Here is a 24,417-nt window from a genome sequence, read left to right as displayed (position 1 = left end):
TGACAGGAAGGATGTTCATCATTTATAGAAGTGACAAAAGGGATTTACAGGAGTTGATGTCATGCATTGTTCAAAGGAGAAGAGTATTTCTAATTAACCTCATAAACTCACATTTATATCGTTAGAATTTGCTTCCCCAAGTATGTTTGCTAATCAAGAGCAATGACAGATGCTTCCACTTATGATAGGGTTATATCCTAATATATCCATCTTGGGTCAAAAATGCAAGTGGGACTTGGAAATGTATCTCAGTAGAAAATCACTTACCTAGCATGCATGAGACCCTAGCCTCAATCCCCCAAAGCACAGAAAATGCATTTACCACACCTAACCAAATGACATGGAGCTTAGAAGCACAGTACACTGTAGAATATTAGCTATTTCCCCTCATGATCACATGGTTCTTAGGCTCACTGCCTAAGACAGGAAATATGGCTTGTACTGAATGAATGTCATGTTTACACCATTGTGACCATGAAAATTGTAAATAGAACCATCATAGCTTGGGGACAATCTGTATATTGGCCAAATATATATAAGTATTCCCATGCTTGAGATAAATAACCTGATTTGCAATAATTGAATTTTGATTCTTATTTGTATATCATTTTCTCAGCTTGTTTATGCTTAACCTCCTCCCTTCCCTGATATGGTTTTGGTAGATGAGCTGAGGCAGTCAGGTTTCAGGGTCTGCAACACTGAGGGGGTAGACTGTGGATGATAATAGATTGATCAGCAATACTCTCTTCTGACTAATTTCTGAGCTTTCTCTAATGAAACCTACCATCACCACTTAAAGATTTCTTGTTTTGGAATTGATTAAATGTTTTAAACATGATTTAATTATCAGCTTCTATTATATTACAGCTTCTACCCAAATATTAGCTTCTTTTATATTGCAGATATAAATCCCACTGACTCTTACTCTCTGTGGTAAAGCTTCAGCAAAGTGAGAACAGACTGTAATTTCATAGAATTTGGCACACCACAAAAATGTCTCAGAGAGTAGAAGAAAAAAGGTCAGAATGCCATTATCCCTTCTATCCATGTGCTTATAAGATATGGCCATGTAGCAACAGAGATAAGGATGAAAGTTATATAAGGGTAATATAAATAAAATTTATAGATACAGTGGTGCCTGTCAACTAAGGAAAAAGAAAATGAATAATCATGAAATGGAGGACCTCACCACAGTGACAAATTATAACAGAAGCTGTGGCAGGAATAGATTTCCTGATTTAAATAGTAAACCAAGATGTCTTTAATAGAGTATATGAATGAAATTTGCAAGGGTAACTAATTAATTATAGCTCATTAGTCTATCAAATTTCTTGGTAGAATAAGCAAAACATTAACTTTTTATAATTATTTGGAATCAAAGAACTCTGAATGCAGTGTGCTCTTTCCATGAGGCATATGCCTTCTAAAAGTTTCTTTTGCTTTATTTTCCCACAAAATTTTGTACTTCAGTTTTAGATATTTGCATTTGAAACTAAAGTGAAAAGGGAATTTATAATATAGTACTAGAAAATAGAACATTTAAAATATTCCTATAATATCAAAAACATAAAATATATAGTTTTCTACTATGTGCTTAATATGTAGAAATGTCAAGACTGTGTGAGACAAAAAAAAACCCACCACATTAAACTGTACTTAAAATGATGGTAGTCCAGAAATGCACCAACCTTCAGGATCAAGCAGTTTCTCTATGCCTAGATGACATTTGGCAATATTGAATGCATGTTCCAGTCTTTGTGTGGCCGACTGCTGGGAAACCACACTATTCCAGTCAAACAGGTCTGGCCTGAAACATACATACATACACAGATAGATATAAATATAATCAATCCAGAATGTTCCATGAGACTCAATTCAATTTTGAATTCTGATTGATAACCCATGCTTTTAGTCTTTAAAAATTGTTATTCTTCACCATCTCTCAATAACATTTCCAATTTAAATTTAAACATGTCACAATGTTAACTGATAATCCTTACATTGTACACCTAAGTATGTATAATTTTCTTTTCCAGTTATACCTCAATAAAGCTAGGGAAAGAACATCTTGAAGAAAATAATTCAGTATACTTTATACAACAAGAAAAATGTGTTAATTTCATCCAGTCTTACAGATTTGAATACCAGTCACTTACTGGTAACTCCCAATTTTATAAGCCTACCTCAAATGTCTTCCCTGAATGCCAGAATAGCTTCCTTCAACTGCCTATTCAGTATCTCCACTTAATCACCATCCCCAAGTATCCAAGACTGAGCTTCTGCTATTCATCTTCATCACATTCCTCCAAACCCACTTCTTTCTCTTGTAGTTCTCCCTTCCTCAATAATCAACAAACTCAAACTTGCAGTTTCACAGAAGGAAATTCTTGTCATCCTCGATGATCCTCATTTTCACACAAGACTTAGATGAAATACATCCAGAATATGACCACTTCTCACTATCCTCACTGCCATCATAGTAGTGCAAACCACCCTTTTATGCATGCATGCATACATTGCAATGACCTTTTCACTTCTCCCACTCCTCCCACCTTTACCTTTATTAACTCAGTTGCAGCAGAGGTTGTAGGGTGATCTGTTAAAATATGTTTCATCCTGTCTTTATTCTCACATCGCTATTATGTGGGGAGTAAAGTTAAACATTTAACTGTGATTTACAAGTCCCAACATGGTCTGGGTCCTCATTAATTCTCCCATTTTTTTTTTTTTTTGCCTCACTCACTATATTCCACAAACAGGCTAGATAGACTCCTACATTTGCCTAAGCAGCTAACAAACAATATTTTGGAACCTAAAATATCTATAAAGTTGAGAAATGCCCGCACCTGCTTTCTGTTTTTCTGATTGGCACTAACTACTATTTTTTTCTGGAATTTTTCCAAGTAATATCTTACCCCTTTTCTAATTAGAACATACTAGTTATACATTATAGGGGTTTAATTTTGATATTTCCATACATGCATTTAATATACTTTGATCATATTCTCCCCCTGTATTACTACTATATACTAAAGTGTATAATTTAATTAATCCTCACACTTTACATATCTCCAACATGAGAATGTAGGAAACAGAATTAATAGAGAAAAAACAAGGAAGTGTAAGTGGCAGTTGTTATCCTTTAAAGACTTAAAATCTAATGAGGAAGAAAAGTGCATGGATCATAATGAGTTAATTGAAATCTAAATTAGATTACAAAAAACACAGTTAACAAAATATAAGGTTTTCTAAAATCAGAGGAAGTCAAGAAAGTTGTTTGTGTCATAAAAACATCTGAATTGCTGGTTTGGGTTCTGATTAAGAAAAATATGAGAAGAGAATTTAAAATTGTATGAATATCGGAGAATTAAAATTCTTAGAGAAGGAAAATGCAGAACATATGAAAATAATTGAGGCCACACAGGCCTCACTCCACTGGGAGATTCCAAGTATCAAGTGGTGAGAGACATGGTTAGGAAGGGGGACTGGGTTGAGTTTGCATAAGGCCTTGACTGTTAAATAACTATAATTTATCAAAATAACATTAGTAATCATTAGTAAAGTGGTTCTTTATCTTCTCTCAATCACAAACACTTTTGTGAATCTAGTGAGACCTATGAAATGTCTACCCATACAAATACCAATCCTTGGGGCAAACAGAATTATATACAATTTTAGGACACTTGGATCTGTCAATGGACTCCTGCTTAGCATCTCATGTTATACAAGAGCATGAAGACTTTTGAAGACTATAATTCAAAATAAAGGTATACATTTATTTCTAATTTCCTTTTGTTTCTTTTAAATTGTTCCTATCCCAATTAATATACCAGAATTTTGTATTTTGAAAGGAAATCTAATGAAATCTAATCCCCTCTATTTACTCAAAATTACCCTAAGCAGCTAACAAACAATATTTTGGAACCTAAAATATCTATAAAGTTGAGAAATGCCTGTAGTGGTGGTAAAAATACAAAAAATAAAAATTAAATCATAGACTATTAGGAGGTTTAACTTCCTTATATCAACTCTATCCCATTTTAGTTATTTTTCTCTGGGCAATACAAGTAGAAGAGAATATTGGTAGGAACACATAGGAAGCTACTTTTCTTACCTATAGTACAGTAAACATGGTCAAACAACTATGATGAGAGTAAATAGGAATACTTTCTCATTCCTGTCTTTTCCCACCTCCCTTCCAACCCTTCACCTGGCCACTAACTGATCACCTAGGCACGGGATTATTTAATCTAAGTCAATTTATTTGTGCTTCAGTATTCTGGTTTAGAGAAGAAGGATTATACTGATAGTCTTTGAGGTCACTTTTATCATTAAAATGAATCTAACATTTTAAATGATTAAAACTGATTAATGAATTAATATTTTAAATATATATGACATCCACATGTATAAAAATTATTAAAATAATCAACTGTAGAGGAAAGCCATTTGGCTTTGTATGGTAACCTAGACCATAATCTATAAATGAACAACAGATCAGGCTTTTAAGGAAGCTAACTTTGTAACTGAGACAGTATAAATTCAAATCCAGGATCTACCACATATTAGTAAAATGGTCCTAGGTAAATCCTATTACCTCTCTGTGCCTCGGTTTCCTAATCAGTGAAATGGGGATGATGATAGTATCTCTCCTGAGAAATAGATGAGATTTTTATTTAGAACAGTGTCTACAAAATAACAATTGTTTTAAAGCATTTGTTTCCATTACTTTGTTTTAAGGTTCACTGTATTTACATAACAACAGTAATGTATTTTCAACTACAGACTCAATCCAAAACACCTATCTTTATAGAACAGAAAGAAAAGTTAAGACTGTTTTTGATGTAAGAATAGTAATATAATAACAAAATGGGATGTGGACAAAGGGGAACAAAGTAAGGATAAGTGACTATTTCTTTATCCTTAATATCAGATCTTCAACAGTTCCTTTTTACATTTGATTGAAAAAAATTTAAAAACAGGTACTTTCATATCACTTATATTTAAGGTAAAAATTATGAATAAAATGATTCTAATGTAAATAATATTAGGAAATAGATGGAGATGAGAGGCCATACCCCTGGGCTTTCTATTGAGGAGCGAATGTATATACTCTCAGAAATCAATTTATCAAGAAACAAAAACATGTCATACATATTATTATAACATGAGGGGGAAAAGTAGAGGTAGCTGATAGCTGATTGAATCTAAAAATTGGAATGTAATGAGTAGGGCTGAAGTCATGAGACATGTTTTGTTTCTCTTTTTTTCTTTTCCCCAACTCTAATTTCTGATTAAATACACACACACACACACAATGTAATTAAGATAATTTAATTCAAGTTTAAAGTTATTGCAACTTTGCCTGTATAGCTCGGGCATATTTCTAATCAATTATCAATGGGTTATCCCATAAAAACAGAACCAATTCAAGTTGTAATACACATGTGTATGGAAGCAAGGCTAGGAATCTGTTTGTATAGCTATCCTTATGTCAAACTAGCAAACACTTTTTGTCTTTCTTATTATTGCTTATGTTTTCTCTTCAACAAAATTGGAGAAGTGGGCAGAACAGGTTCTGCCTGGAAGCGAGGGGGTTGGGGGGAGAGGGAGGGGTCGGGGAGCAGGGGGGAGAAATGGCCCAAGCAATGTATACACGTGAATAAATTAATAAATAAACCAAAAAAAAATCTGGTTTCTTTTTAACTGCACTGTAATGGACTTTGTGTTTTAACACAAAATGTTTAATTTCCAAGGTCCTTTGTAAATTTCTGTGCTCTATATTAAGAACATGCCTTTGTTCTACATAGCTTAGTCATTCAATTATTGAAATCAGGACACCTCATGACATTCCAAAGTAGACCAATGACAATCACTTTGGAACAGAAAGTCCAACCATTTTTCTTTCTTTAGATAAACAATGTGAACATCTGACAAAGACAAAGAGGCAGATGATTCATGAAAGAGCATTAAGCTGTTAGGTGACACCTCCTGAAAAGTAACCATGTAATGTATAAAGAGATAGTTATTGATGATTCATTCAATTTGACAGAGGAGAATATATAAATGAAGATATTTTCACAGAGAAAGAATGGGTCAGGGACAGGGCAATCTGGATATATTCACTCTACTACAAATATGTTCAGAAATCATAAAACAGAATGTTAACAAATGCAGTGTGTGAACATGCTTGCAAGATTGAAGTCTTCCATTTGAAGAGAAAATGTTAAAGTGCCAACCAGGACGACATAACCTGATCCTCGATATTTTTGTTCATCTGCAAATGTGTACATGAAGAACAAGATCGATATTCATGTGAAGCATGCAGCTGCATAAATAAGCACTGACTTTTAATGCCAAATGAAATTCTCTTTCCCTTCTCACCTGACTATATTGAAGTTGTGGAAAAATTTTCTTCTGTTATACTTATGAAAAATAATGTGTTATCATTGCTTAACATGCTGATTGGGTGTCAGTTTGCTTCCTTTCTAAAATCAGGTTGCTGAGTCATTCACCTGGAAACCCAGACTGGATGCGGTTAATTAAACTCAGCTGGAGCATGCCACCTAACAAAGATACTTATTTAGTGTGTCTGCCTTTGGGTTGAGATTTACCATGAAGAAAATTTATATTATGAGCTTTTCTAGAAACAACATTGGCATAGGAAAATGGTAAACTTGTCAAACAAACAGAAAAAGTCAAGGTGAAAAAATATAACCTGCACTGAAAGTCATGGATGAAGCAATCCATTGGTACTTTATTTTTTTTAATTAGTCAATGCATTCGATCCTGGGTTGGGTAAAAGAGTAAGTAATAATACCAAAGTAGATATTCCTTAGAACACATACATACATATACACATACATGTACATATGTATATATATATATATACACCATATATGATACAGTACTGTAGCAATTGTTTTTATATATTAATATATGTTGTATAGTATATGCTATATATAAATATGTATATATACATATTTCCCCCATTGTTGCACTTTTTCTTGAGGTCTTATTAATTTATTCATTGAATTTCCTTAGGCAAGAAAAGAAAACCACTACTTTGTCACCTTAGAAAATATTATATGGAATATATTTAAGGATGTTTGGTTCACTCTGTTGTTTTTATAAAGATCCACAGAAGAACTGTGCATTGCTTTACAGCAGTTGCTTTGCCTATTCCAGAAGAATTGTTTCTTCTGATATTCTGAGCACTGAGTGATAGAATTCACTGTGTTCTCCTCTTTGCATTGGTTGCTAAGATGCTCAGAGCCTCTTTTTTAACCTTGAACTAGAAGAAAATATACATGGTCTTTTGATGTTTGGTATCTAAGCTGCATTTCACAGGACAAATGTTTTATATTGTATATAACTTATCTGATAATGGTGATTAGTTTTATTACAACTATTTACATGAAATTTGGAATCATTTTTAGTTCTATAGTTTAGGATCATACCAATATATTATTTGCACAAAAACACTAACCTCATTCTTGTTAAAGCTAGAAAACAACTTAAACATTCTGGGAGTCCCAGTTAAGTATGTTCATCTTCACCCCAGGAACCATAACCAATTTCAAGCTCCTCTATTTTTACTATTTGAACAATTAATGATATATCCCATAAAAAGTAAAAAAAAAATGCTGTATATGTTGGCACTTACCTGTAATTCCAGCACCTGGGAGGATGAGGAAGGAGGATTGGAAGTTCAAGGTCAGCCTGGGTTATATGAGATTGTCTCAAACAAAGTTAGAAAAAGATTCTTAATCAGTCCAATCCAATAGATTGTTAGATCATTATGGTTAACATAGGTAACATGTGGCATAGTAGGAAATAATCTATAACGACACTGGGGTAAAAAAATATCATGTGTGTAAATCAATATTAAAACATTATTTAACACCTCAGTAGTACTCTTACCTATGACTATGGATGAGAGCATTCAAAGCCAGGCCATCAGACCAGCTGGTGGTAAAGTTGATGACATTAACTGGTGGGTAATTACGAGTTGATTGTCGGACCCAGCTTAGGAGAATCTTTTCACTGTTGGTTTGTTGCAATCCAGCCATGATATTTTTCATTACATTTTTGACCTATAAGTGTAAGGAAAATTTTTATAAGAAAACATTTCCTGAACAATAACTCTGCAAACATTAAAATGAATATCTTCAGTTTTCAGTAATAAATTGTGGGAATTTTGGAGACAATTAGTAATCAGAAGTAATAGATTTTTCCAGGACCGAAATTTATTCTAATCAGTTATTCTGACTGGTCCCAGTGCAATTCCATTTAGTAAATATGCTTATTATTACCCATGGATTCAGTTATATTCAACTACAAATTACTGATTTTAGGATTGTTCTTTTTCTAGATTTCTATGGGAAAGCTAGAAAAGATAGGGAACAAAACATTACTGTTAGCCAATAAATCAGTGAAAGTTTTTCTTTTTTGGATAGGGGGACTAGCATGGGGAATAAGAAAATGTCTTCTTTTAAATGCATAGATTCAAATTTTGCCTTTGTAAACTGTATGAATTTGGGAAGTTACTGAACCTTTGTAGGCTTCAGTTTCCTTATCTATGTGGAGAAGATTACTAAAAGAACAATAATTCAAAACACAGTAAAATAAAAATCTCAAAGTTTGTAACATAACTTAAAATGATGCAAGTTATGTTTATTGACTGAACTGAAAAAAGGAATACACAAATAATAGCTTGTTTAAAAAATTACAAATCAACAAATTAACAAAAGAAAAGAAAGGAATATTTACCCCTAAGAACTGTATATACATGGCATTTGTTTCATATTCATTACTGGTTTTGATATACTTGATTCTCTCCTAGGTTTTTGGTATGTGTAAATGCTATTCAGCAGGTTATTGTATTTCAAAGTTCTTTCCCCTAATTCAATGCAGAAATCCATCTTAATCATTTTTTATAAATTTCAAGAATGCAAGGATACCTCATTGTAGAAAACATTGTCTAAATATTCTGTTAAAGAAATTTTACTATGCTAATTTTAAAAACTTAGGACCCTTATGAGATTCTTGAAAGAATTATATAAGTAATATATAAGTAATATAAGTGATTAGTCTTTGCCACCATAGGCTTTCCTTTTGGGAAGTATAGGTCCATATACTACAAAACACGATTAGATGATGAATATTTATTACACATTCTAAATATGATATTTTATCTTGCTTTTTTATCCATGTAGAAGTTAACAAATGCTTTGGGGGTAAATACATATTTTAACATCTCCAATGTTAGTCATCTTTTTATGAAATATTCAGTGCAAATTTTTTGATACACTAATACGTCTGATTTTAAAAGATTTGTGATGATGTTTGTAAATATGGTAATACTTTGAAGATATGAATTATTTACATATAAATGACACGATCCCTTGAAAGCTGTATCTATTACTTAAGGGTAGATTATCCACATTTCTTAATACCTTTCCGAGCTGCTTATTTAGTCAGATACTTGGTGAATAATTAGGTCAAATAATTATATAAGGTATATAACTTTCACATATTTTAAAATTATGAAGTGCACAATCTCCATGTACAGCACTTGTCAGAATTGTGCTTTTTGTCCTTTGCTGAACCAGGATTGTAATCAGTGGATAATGGCACAGTAGTGGAGATGGATTTTCACTGATCAGGCAAACCTCTAATGATGAATGCAATTCATTTGTGAAATGCTTGGCCAGACTTTCCTATATGTGTATAATGTTTAAAGACAACACAGTATTCAATCCAAAACTCCTTTAGCATCATTATGTCACTGATTCAGCTTATCAGCCTCAGGTTCATTGATATTGCTTGTACTTGGATATAAATGTTGCTGAGAAAAAAATAAAGGGCAATGTGTAATAATCATTTATTGTTTTTCTACATAAAAGACAGTTACCAAGAAATCACTGAGCTGGTCCTCCAAGTGAGCCTGTAACATAAAAGATTCCTGCCTTCAGGGCTTCCTGTCCCTAAGAGAGAAAGAATTAATTGAAAGGTGTGTGTGTGTGTGTGTGTGTGTGTGTGTGTGTGTGTGCGTGTGTGTGTGAATAAAGTGATAAAAGTGTTTTTTTAAAGGAAGTAATTGAAATATCATTAAGCAGTGATTTTAAAAAATGACCAGTAGGGGCTGGGGATATAGCTTGGTGATAGAGCACTTGCCAAGAATGCACAGGGCACTGGGTTCAATCCTACTACCCCAAACAATATGAAACAACAAAAAATAGTCAAACAAAAAATGGCAAAGAATTAACTGAGTAAAGAAGGTGTGATGGAAATGGAGATATCACTTCGATTCTCCTTTAAGTAAGTAATTGTAACTGGAGGTATCATCAGAAAGCTTCCAGCTATTAGTCCCCTCAGCAACTACTTGAGTTGCACAATCCATGTTATACAATGTTATACCAACATCTAAGTGATTGATCTAAGGACAGGTATAGATATTCCGCCATTTTGGCCTCACGTGAAACAACTCTGAAGCATCATTTTTGCTCCACGTTTGCCCTAGCATTGAATAATGCTGTAGTTGAGTCAATGTGAGAGTTGTAACTCTTCCTCTGTCCACTCACACTATTTCTATACTACCCCAGCTATTGATCCCAAGTTCATGGCTTAATAAATCTGCTGCCTTCTAAACTCAACCTAAAGTCTACTTCCAAGAACCTGGTCTGTGATTAGAATGCACTGCAGTGGAGGGGTAAGGTATCTATGATGACAAGATAGTTTTGTATACATAATTTTGTAAGATAGTTTTGTATGACACTCTGCAGAAGAACAAAGCACAGAGGTTGGTAGATAGGCAAGAGTTTATAAGAAGGGTTTTCAGCAGTGTGAAAGTCCTCATCGTCTTGTAATTGTATAAATGGCATGTGATATAAATATTTCAACATAAATTAGCCTTGGAAATTGAGTATTTTCCTTAACTTGGCCAGAAAAGGTGAGACTCTAACTTCTGGTAACACCACTGTTAAGATACGGTTTTATCTCCAGCTGATTGCCAAAGGCAAAGTTTACCACTCTAAAAATATGGTTTGCACTTAAAGAGAAAGGAAGAGAAAGATGCAACACACACATTGTCTACATCACAATTCTTTTCAAGCCTACTTACTCCTGAGTATATACATTCATTTCTAGGCCAACAATTTTATTTGAAGTGAAAACTGGAAAAACAGTGAGGAAGGGGAAATAGGTTTGGCATTCCCTACTTCTCACAAGTTCAAAGAGAAGTTCTCTAAGCACTATTAATAACATAATATGTGGCATTGGAAGAAAAGATTCACATCTTTTTATCTCTTAAGGCCATTCTTAATCTGATAGATCTGGAAAGTACATTAAGTTGGCTAGAGTGGCTAGAGTGTCCTTTAATCTTTGCTGAGATTTAAGAGCTTCTACTACTTAATGGGCTAGCACATATATGATCTTGGTGAAAACATTTTTGGGACTTCAATAAGGTATGATGAGGAGCATTGAACAAGAGAAGTTTTAAAAAGAGTGCTTATTTTTGTAGGAGGGGCTTAAACTGCTTTAACTGAAAAGTACTGTGTACTTAGTTGGGCCCACAAATTAACTAAAAGTAGGAGGAAAAAGTGGCATTGTGCCTTGCCTTCATTTTGCATTTGTCTTTGCTTTGAGTCATTCTCTCTGCAGGAACTTTTCAATCACCTTGGATTCCAGGAAAGACGTAACTAATAACATCTTTATAACAAGGGACAGAAACTACCCCTAATAGTAGAGCCATCTCAGAATATACAACCTGCCAGATAACAATGAATCTGGATAACAACTGCAAAAACTCTCACAAAACAAGGGCTGAAATAATGGCCAGTCAGACCATACCTATGACTGGAACTGTTTAACTATGTATACCTGTCTCCCTCTATTCAGTTCTTTGTCTATTTAAACCTATAACTCATGTCTATATTCCAAAAATGGATGAATATGGCCTGAGTACTTACTTCACCTCTTACAGCATTTCACAAGCCCTGTAATAAATCATCTGTTTCTGCCCTTCACCATGTTTTTTTATTTGTCATATAGGAGTGAGTGGCTGAAACTGGCATGTGGAATCCTAGGATTTTGGGCCTTGGTTACAAAACTCAGGTTTTAGTTTGGGGAGAGCAGGGCAGCATGTAAGAAATGAGAAAACTAGGCCAAAGGAAGGAAGGGTATCCATTCTTGCAATTTGCAAAAATAAGGTAATTCAAGGACACAGGTGGAAAACAGCTGGTACAAGAGAGGTCTCAGACAAGGAAAGACTAAAAACATACATTCCAACTAGTATTCCAAGTTATAAAATCTCTTTCTCCCTATGCAAATACTCCATCTGCCCCTCAAAATCCTTAACACTCACAAGCAAATGAAGAAAATATCAGGCATGACAATCTAGAGATTCTAACGTGGAGTGAGTTTACATGGAGTTGCCAAGGGTTTTGAGTAGATAAGAGAGAATGGGATCATTAGAAGAGGTAGTCTGGATATAAATATACACATAAATGTATAGTCTGGATATAAATGCAGTTAAGAGAGCCTTTTAGATATTGTGTATGCCAGAGTTCTCTTCCTTGCTTTGTCACAACCTACATCTATGATACTCAGTGAGGTCTGCAAACTCAAGTCACTACTACAAAGTACTGTTCACATTATTGCATTTGATAATTAAAAAGAAGTATGGTCTTATGTGTCTCATTTCATTTTTTAAATGTTCTAGTTTTATTGTATTTTACAGAAAGTTGATTAGGGGAGAAAGAATTCCTTGTTCAAGATATTTGGAGAAGTAGTTAGCAACAGAAAGAAATCAGTTGTTGGGAAGTGGAATATATCACTGTTGGTTTTATTTCCATCATGGATATAAGAAAAAGACTGTATATTGGCCAACCTGGGCTCATGTGAGGCAAGAGATATTCTCCATTGTCTACACTTATAGTTGCTGCATTGTTCTTCCCACATTGCTCTAAAATGCAGTTGGACTTGTTCAGAGTGGTTGCAATGAAAATATATGGGGGCAATTGAGAAATCATTATGGCCACTATGTTAATAGGTACACCTATGGCTTACACACTGTCTGATGCTGACCAAGACCAGTTAAAAGTCAACTTAACTAAACAGTTGTGATAACTGCTACAATAGGGAAGGACCTCAAATATTATATTCAATGAAAGGGTATGTACAGAAAACAATGCACATTATATGTTATTAAATGTCCAAAAAGAAATATATAGACAGAAATAGATTAATGGTCATTTAGAGCTGGATTAATAGAAAATTTCTTATCAGAGTGGTGGAAAAGTGTGAAAATGAGATTGCAGTGATGATTATAGAATTCTGTAAATAACTTAAAAATTTAGCTTAATTAGGGGAAAAAACTCTTCTACAGGTAGTTTGAGAATTTATGGAGCAAAAGACTAGAATGACACATGTTGGATTTCACACTTGGGAGCAATAAATTTATGCTACAAAAATTACATCTCTATAGAGCTATTTCATAAAAATGTAATCCCTACTAGTAAAAAAGACAGATATATCTCAAGTATCCTCCAAATTCTTTAAAATATGTGTGAAAAGTGCTAAGCAATCAATGTCATTCATATAGCAGTCATCAAAAATGCAGCACTGTATTGAGTGCTTTACAGATTTCCTTTTAGATTTCTTATATCTGCTTTACAGAGGTGAAATAAATATAGAACCTATTCTCACATGATTAAGAAAAATGCAATTTCAAAATCAGGCTGTGAAGTGAATTTATATATATGACAGGCATACTCCTGTTAATAGTCATATCTTACTTGACTAATGTAAATTAGTTTACATTAACAATACACAAGACTGATAAAATCTCATTCCTTTGATAGTGATTAAAAGGAAAAATATCTTTTTACAAAATTCTGTTTATTCACTTATAGACAAGTTATAGCACACTTATTTGTGAAAATATTTTTAATAACCTATGGTTGGGACTTTGTAATTTTTACCTCATCCTTACCAGATAAAATAAAAATGAGAAAAATTTTCCTGCAAATGTACCAGAACACATTTTATAATCTACTGATCTTGAATATCACAAATGACATGAATTATACCAATTTGAAATGCATCACAATAGCCATGGCTTGGTATTATTAGAGGTATATGTGTTTATTTTGCAGGTCAAAGGTGAAAATGAAAGAAAGGATTAGGAACATCTTACTAAAAAAGGAAAAATTCATCAGGATTTTACCTGCCAGTGGAGGATTATATTCCAAATCAAACCAAGAGTCAATTTATGATTTCCATCTACTATGTCAGTGCTTCCGATATTCACTAAATCAACCTGTTGAGAAAAGGGGGACATTTGAAGGAAGAAGACCACATGAAACTAACTGTAAATAAAGCAAAATGTGAAGGTAATTACACTTAGCTATTATTAGAGCCTAAGCAATTTACAGCTTTTAAAATTAAAAATTAAACCAAATGCATTAGTAAATTCACTTTCCATATCAAACAAATACCCCCAACATATTTACAGTGTCAGGAAATGAAAGTACTTTTGGCATATGAATAGATTACTGCAGATTAAAGAGGCCAAAGTACCTGCAAATAAAGTGTATAGCAATGATAGTTCATAAAGGATGCCTAAATTAAGACATGCCTCCTAGTACAGAACTGAAACTAGCTCACAAGAGTGCTGTTATAACAAAGGGTGACTGCATTTGACAGAAATTCCCTGATTTAGAAAACTATTTCAACTCTAATAAACAATGGAACTAATAACCAGCTCTTTTTTCCCTATGCCAGAGTGGGTTTGTGAATCAAAATCTTGCAGTTACATTTTTTTCAAAGCAAATTTCTATGCTATGGTTTGGTTTGGTTTGTCACCCAAAGGCTCATGTGATAAATATTTAGTCCCAGCACAAAACTACTGAGAGATGGTACAGTCTATAAAACGTGGGACCCAGTGAGAGATTAAGTCATTGAGGAGTCACCTTCAGAAGAGATGAATGTCTTATCTCCAAAGAGAGGATTAGATTTCAAGATTTGGATTGGTTACTTGTCGAGAGAGCTGTTATAAAGCATTTTGGAATTCTTAGCTTGCTCTCATTTCCTTTTTTGCCATGTGACCTTTCCCTCTTTAACATATTTGTATCATGTGACTCCATCCTCTATGAGGTATTTACTAGAAGCCAATGCTGACAGCAAATTTAGCTCAGCCAATGATAAACTAAATAAATTTACTTTCTTTGTAAGTATAGTTACAGGTATTTTTATGGTAATACAAAGCAGACTAAGCCACAGTATATCACCTATGCTTCATATTCCTAATATTTTAAGTGAAGTCTAGATAAATATAAAAATCAAACAAATATGCACATGAAAGTCTATTTGTCATTATTAAGAAATGTAAATTATAAACAATAATGAGATATCACGAAGCACATAATAGCTACAATAAAATTATGACTACATCAAATGCTTTTGAGGCTGTAGAGGAACTGGATCACTACAACTTTGCTGGTGCAAATGTAAATGGTACAGCCACTCTGGAAAACAATTTGACAGTTTCTTAAAAAACTGAACATGTATTTACAATGTAATAGAGGAATTGGGTTCTTCAACATCTATCCTAAATAAATATAAACTTATGTTTATACAAAACATATACATAATTCTAACTTAGTTTGTAATAGGCAAAAATCTTGGAACAACACAGGTGCCCATCAAAGGTAAATTACTAAGCAGGTTGTAGTAGAGCTCACCATGGAATAACACTCAAGGAAAAGGAGCAAACTATGGATACATGCAATGACTTGAATGAACCTCCTGGTAATTATCTTATGCAGGAAAAAACAATCTTTAAAGTGTTGCATGCTTTATGATTTTGTTTTTATAATAGTCTTGAAAGGACAACTCTATTTAAATTTAGAAGAGAGCAGCAGGTGCCAGAGTTTAGGAATGGAGATAGGATATGTGGAGTAGGTAAAGGTGGTTATAAAAGGAGCTACATGAGGGATCCTTGTAGTAATGGAATTGTCATGTATCTTGACCCTGATCATTGAGATGCAAATCTGCTCCTGTGATAATAATGTATAGAACTAAATACACATTTCTGTGTGCACATACAAGTACAAATAAAACTGGAAAATGGATTAATAATGATGGATTGGATTAATGTTGACATTCTGGTTATGATATCATACATTTGTTTTACATGACCTCATATGGAATTACTCAAGAACAAAATAGCACCATCATCTATATTTCATCTGGGTAATCCCCATATGGCAGTAGAGGAGAGGAGTTCCTCCATATGGAAAGCCAATATAAATTTATCAATCAGTTCATTGATTCATTCTTTCAACAAATACATTTTTTACTCCATTCCAGACATTGATACAATTAGAGCACATACAAATATAAATCCTTCCTGCTTTCAAGGAACTTAATTCTATTGAGAGTTATAATTAGATCATGCATTGCTAAAGAGTCAATTATTGAAGCAGAGAACACATGATTTTTAGGAAACATACTCATACTAGGGGAATTTATGCTGATAGTTCTGTTTTGACTTGCTTATGGGATGGTCCTGAGGAGGCAGAGTAAGCAATAGGCAGTCTCTATCCACTGTGAAGAGAGAGATGGCTTCTCCACTTCTTATCTTCATAAAATCCCTTGTAAGGTCCAATTTCCATTATGTTTAATTATTGTGCTCAGTCATGACAAAGAAAATAATGGAAGAACTCTATATATCCAGAAACTTACTTGTTAATAGAAGGTCACATAATAAAACTAATTGCAATACTCCACTCTACACATAGGCACACACACACACACACACACACACACACATAAACACACACATATATATACACATACACACACAGATGAATATTTTTAATCTTAAGAAAGATGAAATTCTGATACCATATATATATCACCAATGAACCTTAGAAACACACTAACTGCAATAAGCATTACATTAAAAAACTAATAGTATATGATTCTACTCATATGAGGACCCTAGAACAATTAAATTCATAGGGGCAGAAAGAATGGAGGTTACTGGGGGGTGAGGGAGAAGGGAATGGGGAAATTTTGCCTAATTGTTGTGAATTCATTTTGTAATTAGAAAATGTTCTGGAGATGGATAGTAGTGATGATTGTCCAACAATAGAAGTATACTTAAGGCCACTGAATTGTAGATTTACACTTGTTAAAATATACTTCACAGGAAATTAATGTGAGTCAACTCCCTGTATAGCTATCCTTATCTCAACTAGCAAAAACCCTTGTTCCTTCCTATTATTGCTTATACTCTCTCTTCAACAATATTAGAAACAAGGGCAAAATAGTTTCTGCCGGGTGTCAAGGGGGTGGGGGGGAGAGGGAAGGGGTGGAGTGGGTGGTAAGGGAGGGGGTGGAGGCAGGGGGGAGAAATTACCCAAGCATTGTATGCACATATGAATAATAAAACAATAAAAAATATACTTCAACACAAATAAAGGCCATGTATTGCAAACCCATAGCTAACATAACCCCCATAAGTGAAAATTTACCCTTTCCTCTAAGATCAGGAACAAGACAAAGGATGCCCACTCATGCCATTCCTTTCTACATATTACTGAAAGTCCTAGCCAGAGAATTGTAAGTTTGAGGCCAGGATGGTCTACATAGTAAGTTTCAAGCCACCCTGGCCTCTATAGAAACACCCTGTATCAAAAAATAAACAAACATTAGAAGAAAACATGAGAAAAACTCCATGATAGTGGTCTGGACAATAAAATTTTTGGATATGACTTCAAAAATATAGACAACAAATGCAAAACCAGACATAGTCAAGGAAATAAACAATGGAACGAAGAGATAACCCACAAAATGCAACAAAATATTTTCAATCCATAATCTAATAAGTAATTAATATCTAAAATATATTTTAAAAGACTCAAATCTCTTCTCGTGGCAAGCATCCAAGTGGGAATGACATTGACTTTAAACTCTGCATGCATTCGATATATGTATGAATATAGCATAATGAAGTCCACTATAAACTGTTAAAAAGGAGGGGGAGGTAGAAGTGGGGTTAAGAAAGACTACTATAGACAAGTACTTTATATGCATGTGCATAAATGTCACAATGAGCAATGAATTCATGCTAATAAAAATAAAATAACATAAAGTACTATCTGAATGGCAATCCTTGACACACTGCTGTGATTCCTAGGTCAGACATGGCAACATAGAATTCTAACTCCTTTCTTAAGATCACCCAAAGTATGGATGGTTATCCAAAATGGTTCATTGTGTGACCAGACAATGTGGGCTCCAAGCAGATGCACCAGATCCATAAGTCCCTCCAAAAGAATGTTGTGGTGTCAATGGGCACCATGTACACAGTCATGTACATGACCATGATGTATACAATCTTCCATGGGCATCAGGAAAATGCCCCAGCTCTGGGGAAACTGCTTCCTCATGTCCTGAGGAATGTTGGCCTTCTGTTTGCCAAGGAGGACCTCACTGACATCAGGGGCATCCTCCTGGCCAGTAAGTACCAACTGCTGCCCATGCTGATGCCTTTGCCCCATATAAAGTTACTATGCCAGCCTAGAAAACTGGTCTGGGGCCCAAGAAGACCTCCTTCTTCCAGGATCTAGGCATCACCACTAAAATCTCCACAGGCACCATTGAAATGCTCAGTGATGCACTGAGATATACTAGGATCCAGTGAAGACACACTACTGAACATGCTGAAACATCTCCCCCTTCTCCTTTGGACTGATCATCCACCAGTTGTGTGAAGACGGCACCATCTACCACACTGAAGTGCATGACATCACAAAGGAAACTGCATTTTCACCTTCTGGAGGGTGTCAGAAATATTACTAGTGTTTGTCTGCAGTTATTAACAAATTTTGCTTCAATGCCTCATTCTATTATCAATGGGTACAAGGGGGCCCTGGCTTTGTCTGTGGAGACTGAGTACACTTTTCCACTTACTGAAAAGTTTAAGGCCTTCTGGGCTTATCCATCTCCATCTGTAGCTTCTACTCCCATGGTTGCCACCACTACTGCTGCTCCAGCTTCTGACACAGTACCAGCCAAGGTTAAAGCCAAAAAGTAATGGGAGACTCAGACATAATATGGGATTTGATCATTTTTTATTAATCAACAAAAACAACTAATTCAGCTTTATTTGTGAAATGATGAAATAAAGGTGTACTCTCTTAAAAAAAATAACCCTCAACTCAAGAGTAAGAAAGCAACCTGATTAAAAATGAGCACTAGGTCTAAGTACACATTTCTCAAAAGAAAATGTACAAATGATCAACGGTATGTGAAAAAATGCTCAACATCACTAGTTATCTCTGAAATGCAAATCCAAACCACAATGAGATATCACCTGAATCCAATCAGAATGGATACTATTAAAAACACTAAAAGTAACAAATATTGCTAAAATGTAAAGAAAAGGGAACACCTAGACATCATTGGTATGAATTGAAATTAGTACTGCCATGATGGAAAAAAAAAGTAAAAAAAAATAGAGCTCCCATATTGAGAGTTTCTTAGGCAAGATATAGGTTTAGGCCCAGTAGCAGCCACTCACAAGAGTCAGATAGAACTACAAGAGACAAACAATAAGCTGTGAGTGTGCCTCATCTTATCCTGGTTTTAATTCCTCTGTGACTTTTTCTGTCACTCTGTTGTTCTGTGGATCTCCCGTCCTGCTGCTTTTTGGTCTATTTCTGTAGTAAACCCGGGGGAGTCAGCACAAAGTTCAGACAAAGACCCTATTAACATGTAATTTAAGTTTAGGGTTTATGTATATGCCACTTGCTTTGCAAATCACCATCTTAGTTTTAAGTGAACGCTGTATTCTCCTCCTTAGCCAATCCTTTTCAGGAAAGACTTCCCTTTTCTTTGTAAACTCCACAATTATGTATATCCTATCAACATAATCATTAAGCAGGGATCATAAAAACCCTGGGATTCTGAGAATTTAGGGTAAATGACTGCTACTTTCTTCTGAAGGTGTACTTTCACTTTGCCTTGCTTGTAAGCCTCACTGTGTAAAACTTCTCTGTCCATCCACCTCTGAATTCTTTCTTTTCCAATAGACCAAGAGCCCATTGAGACCCCAGTGTTCTGACCCCACACTGCAACAATATGACTCAGAAATTCTACCACTGGACATATCTTAAAAGGAAATGAAATCAGTATGGCAAAGAGACATCTGAATTCCCACATTCATTGCAGCACTATTCATAATGACCAAGAAATGGAAACAACCTATGTGTCCATAAACTGGTGAATGGAAAAAAACAAAATGTGGTACATAAACACAATGCAATGCTATTCAGTCATAGAAAAAATGAAATTCTGTTATTTGCAATAACATGAAAGAAACTAGAGATGATTATGGTTTATGAAATAATGCTCAGAATGACAAGTACTTCAGACATAACTCATGAAATATTAAGAAGGCAAAAGATTTATACGACCTGAAGAGAAACCAGAGTATTTGATCCAGCAATACCACTCTTGGGGATATACCCAAAAGACTGTGACACAGGTTACTCCAGAGGCACCTGCACACCCATGTTTATTGCAGCACTATTCACAATAGCCAAGTTATGGAAACAGCCAAGATGCCCCATTACTGACGAATTGATCAAGAAAATGTGGTATCTATACACAATGGAATTTTATGCAGCCATGAAGAAGAATGAAATGTTATCATTCGCTGGTAAATGTATGGAATTGGAGAACATCATTCTGAGTGAGGTTAGCCTGGCCCAAAAGACCAAAAATCGTATGTTCTCCCTCGTATGCGGACATTAGATCAAGGGCAAACACAACAAGGGGATTAAACTTTGATCACAATATAAAAGCGAGTGCACACAAGGGAGATATGAGGATAGGTAAGACACCTAAAAAATTAGCTAGCATTTGTTGCCCTCAACGCAGAGAAACTAAAGCAGATACCCTAAAAGCAACTGAGGCCAATAAGAGAAGGGGACCAGGAACTAGAGAAAAGGTTAGATCAAAAAGAATTAACCTAGAAGGTAACACACATGCACAGGAAATTAATGTGAGTCAACTCCCTGTATAGCTATCCTTATCTCAACCAGCAAAAACCCTTGTTCCTTCCTATTATTGCTTATACTCTCTCTTCAACAAAATTAGAGATAAGGGCAAAATAGTTTCTGCCAGGTATGGAGGGGGTGGGGGGGAGAGGGAGGGGGCCGAGTGGGTGGTAAGGGAGGGGGTAGGGGCAGGGGGGAGAAATGACCCAAGCATTGTATGCATATATGAATAAAATAAATAAATAAATAAATAAACACACAGCCACAAAAAAAAAAAAAAAGAAAATTTCTCCATGTCATCTGAGTGACCCCAGAGTCCCCACAAGTGTCGTTTGGGGTGAAAGAGAAAGGAGAGCATAGGAAGGGATTTGAAGGTCACAGGGTTTGGTTTGGTCATTGGTACATTCTCTTTTTCTTTGACAGAGAAGGAAGGTGCCACAAGCCAAGGAGTGTAAAAAAAAAAAAAAGAAATATTAAAAAGTTTATCTCATAGAGTCTGGGAAGAATAGGAGGCATGGAAATTGATCATTGGGTACTAATTTATCCATAGATAGGACCAAGAAGTTCTGGTGTGCAATATACACATTAGGATGACTATACATAATAATAATGTAGTATATATTTCACACAGCTAGAAGAAAGGCTTTTGAAAGATTTCACCATAAGGAAATGTACATATTTTAGGAGGCTCATATGTTTAACATGGACCAGGCATGGTGGTTTGATACCAGCCTAGGCAAAAAGTTAGCAAGACCCTATCTCAACCAGTAGCTGGACATGGTGGGGAATGCCTGGCATCCCAGCTGTATGGGAAGCATTAATAGGAGTATCATGGTCCAGGCTAGTCTAAGCATAAATGTGAGATCCTACTCAAAAATTAGCTAAAGCAGAAAGAGCTGGTGGCCTGGATCAAGTAGTAGAGCACCTACTTACAAAGTGTAAAGTCTTGTCTTCAAACTCAGTAGTACCAAAAAAAAGTTTAAATATATAATCATTTTGTATTATAAAAATGTATTAAACATGGCATGACATTAACATATGTAATTTTTATGCATCAGTTACAAATAAGTTTAAGAATATGAAAATGTTTTGTTTATACACATACACATAAAAATTTCATTTGCACAAATGCCCAAGTGACATCTCCTATTTATTTCTCTCCTATTTTTCATTACTTAATTTTTCTTTTCCATTTTACTTGTCCCTCATTCTTTTTATAACTTTTTCTCTAATCTGATCCAAAACTCTCGCTTCATATTTTTCTCCATCTTTATATGACCATTGTACTAAGAGTGATTTTATATAGACACAAATCTGTGGAGTGGCTATTCTATAAAAATGAATGATATATAGATGATATTGAATTTTGTTTTTATGAAACACTAATCTTAATTATTCGTTCATTTTAGTGATTACATTCTACTTAATAGTTTGGATGTATCACAGAGTAGTTAGCCCATTCCCTTTGATTGGACATTTTATTTCTAGGATTTTGGTATGTTTTGTTCCAGTGCAGGAATGGACATTTTGTATATACAATCACAGATACTGATACTTACATTGTTTTAATACCAATGCCCAGGAAGAAACCTATCAGACTACTACATGTGTGTGAGTGTGTTTGTGTGTTCGTATAAATTTTAATTTTAATATGAGTCTCTTCCCTCACCAGAAATAGGTACTTCTGCCTTTAGTTTTGCTTATGTCATGAGTAAAAATACATAGAAAATATATCAACTTGCTAATTTTTTTATTCCATCATTCCTACTGCATTTTGGAATATATTTTTGTATGATTGACCATTATAATTGCATTTTTAATGGTCTGTTAATTGCTTTATGTATTTTTTCTCTATGGCTTTGTTTTCCTTCTTAAATTTAAGAGTTCTTGGTAACTAGGGGCTAAAATTCATCAAATGATTATCATTCATTAGATGTATTTGTAACTAATTTCATATCATTTCACATAATATAGTTCTTTCACTGTATCCAAACATGAAAATGTTAACATTTATAATTTAACTTTATGTTTTCTGACTGCTGGTACCAGTGTTAAACTTTCACAAAAGTAATTGTGAAGTTTTATTTTTTTATGTGTTCTGGAATAACAGAAATTATAGGAATTTCTTAAATTCATTTGTGAAGAATCTGGGTACATTTTTCAATGGTAGATCTCTAACATCCTCCATATGCTTTCTGAAGTAATTAGTCTAGCTTAATTTTCCACATACTCTCATCTCAATCTTAGTAATTTGCACCATACTAAGAAATCATTCATGTCTCAGAATTTTTCAAAATTATTGTTATAGAATTGCTTATAGTATTCTCTCAATTTCTTCTGCAAATATTTCTATGCATCCTTTCTCATTATTAATCCTGTCTATTTTTATTGTAATTACCTTTGTAGGCATTTGAAGAGGTTTATATATATTGTAGATTTTGTCAAAAGGTAGGTTTGAGTTGATATGTACTATATTTTTGGTCTTCTACTTGGATTGCAATTTTCATTACTGTTTCTCTTTTTATAATTTTAAAGATATTCAGTTATTTTACATATATCTTTAAAAAACTTTGAAAACTATAGGTTTCTCAGAACACAGTATTCATTGTGCCCACATCATCACAGTATTTTTCACTTATGCAAATTTACCCATATTTTCTGTACATTTAGATTTACGTGCATGTTATCAAGAGGGAAATAGAATATCAAAGACAGACAAAGTTTCCACAAGATCATACCTGGAACCAGGTTTGAAAATGAGAGGTAATTCATTAATTGCATCCAGAGAGTTCTTCACAGAGTCATTAGCAATGTGTCTCCATGTTAATAAATAGTACACACAATAATGTAGACAAGGAATATTATTTATTTTGGTTAACTTTTGCTTCTTGCTCTACAATTCTATTTAAAATTATCAATAACTATAAAAAATAACTATTAATAATTATTGAGACTCCAGAGTGGTCATTCAGAAGGTTACTGGATTCTTCACTTCATATCAATGATTTGACCCATTTTATCTCAAAATGCTCACATGCTCTTTTCATTATAATGCCATATTCATTAGCATGTAGCTATGAATGGTAATGTTCTTTTAGTTCACTACTAGCTGCTTTTAAACAATCATCACTATACTGTATAATGCATTCTGCCTTCCATTTTGCATAATTTTTTCTGCTACGTGCTCTGCAATCACGTCTTTCAAGGGGAAATACTAAAATCTTTATTAAATAACTAATTATGTGCCTGTGTACTAAGGAAAAAACAAAACATTGATATTACATATGTGTTAATATGTGTACCTACTGTGCTTGTGTATATAAGTGTTGGGAAAATCACTAGG

General features: G+C 34.2%; 1 protein-coding gene and 1 pseudogene across 12 annotated transcripts in view; one reads left to right on the top strand and one right to left on the bottom strand.

Annotated features, from left to right (window-relative positions):
• Positions 1 to 24,417, bottom strand: part of Dmd (dystrophin) — a 2,168,746-nt gene that overhangs the window by 1,663,700 nt on the left and 480,629 nt on the right. For all 12 annotated transcript variants that reach the window (XM_074062730.1, XM_074062731.1, XM_074062740.1 and 9 more), the window contains 3 exons: positions 14,231 to 14,323; positions 7,924 to 8,096; positions 1,689 to 1,807 (listed from right to left, as the gene is read on the bottom strand). In XM_074062730.1, the coding sequence (XP_073918831.1) occupies positions 1,689 to 1,807; positions 7,924 to 8,096; positions 14,231 to 14,323 (385 nt within the window). The remainder of the gene's footprint in view (positions 1 to 1,688; positions 1,808 to 7,923; positions 8,097 to 14,230; positions 14,324 to 24,417) is intronic.
• LOC109695741 (large ribosomal subunit protein uL10-like) lies at positions 18,189 to 19,108 on the top strand (annotated as a pseudogene).

This window comes from Castor canadensis, chromosome X, assembly GCF_047511655.1.
Source record: "Castor canadensis chromosome X, mCasCan1.hap1v2, whole genome shotgun sequence".
In the NCBI taxonomy this organism is placed as follows: Eukaryota; Metazoa; Chordata; class Mammalia; order Rodentia; family Castoridae; genus Castor; species Castor canadensis.
The sequence above is the reverse complement of the archived record's forward strand: the minus strand, read 5'-3'. Positions and strand labels throughout refer to the sequence as shown.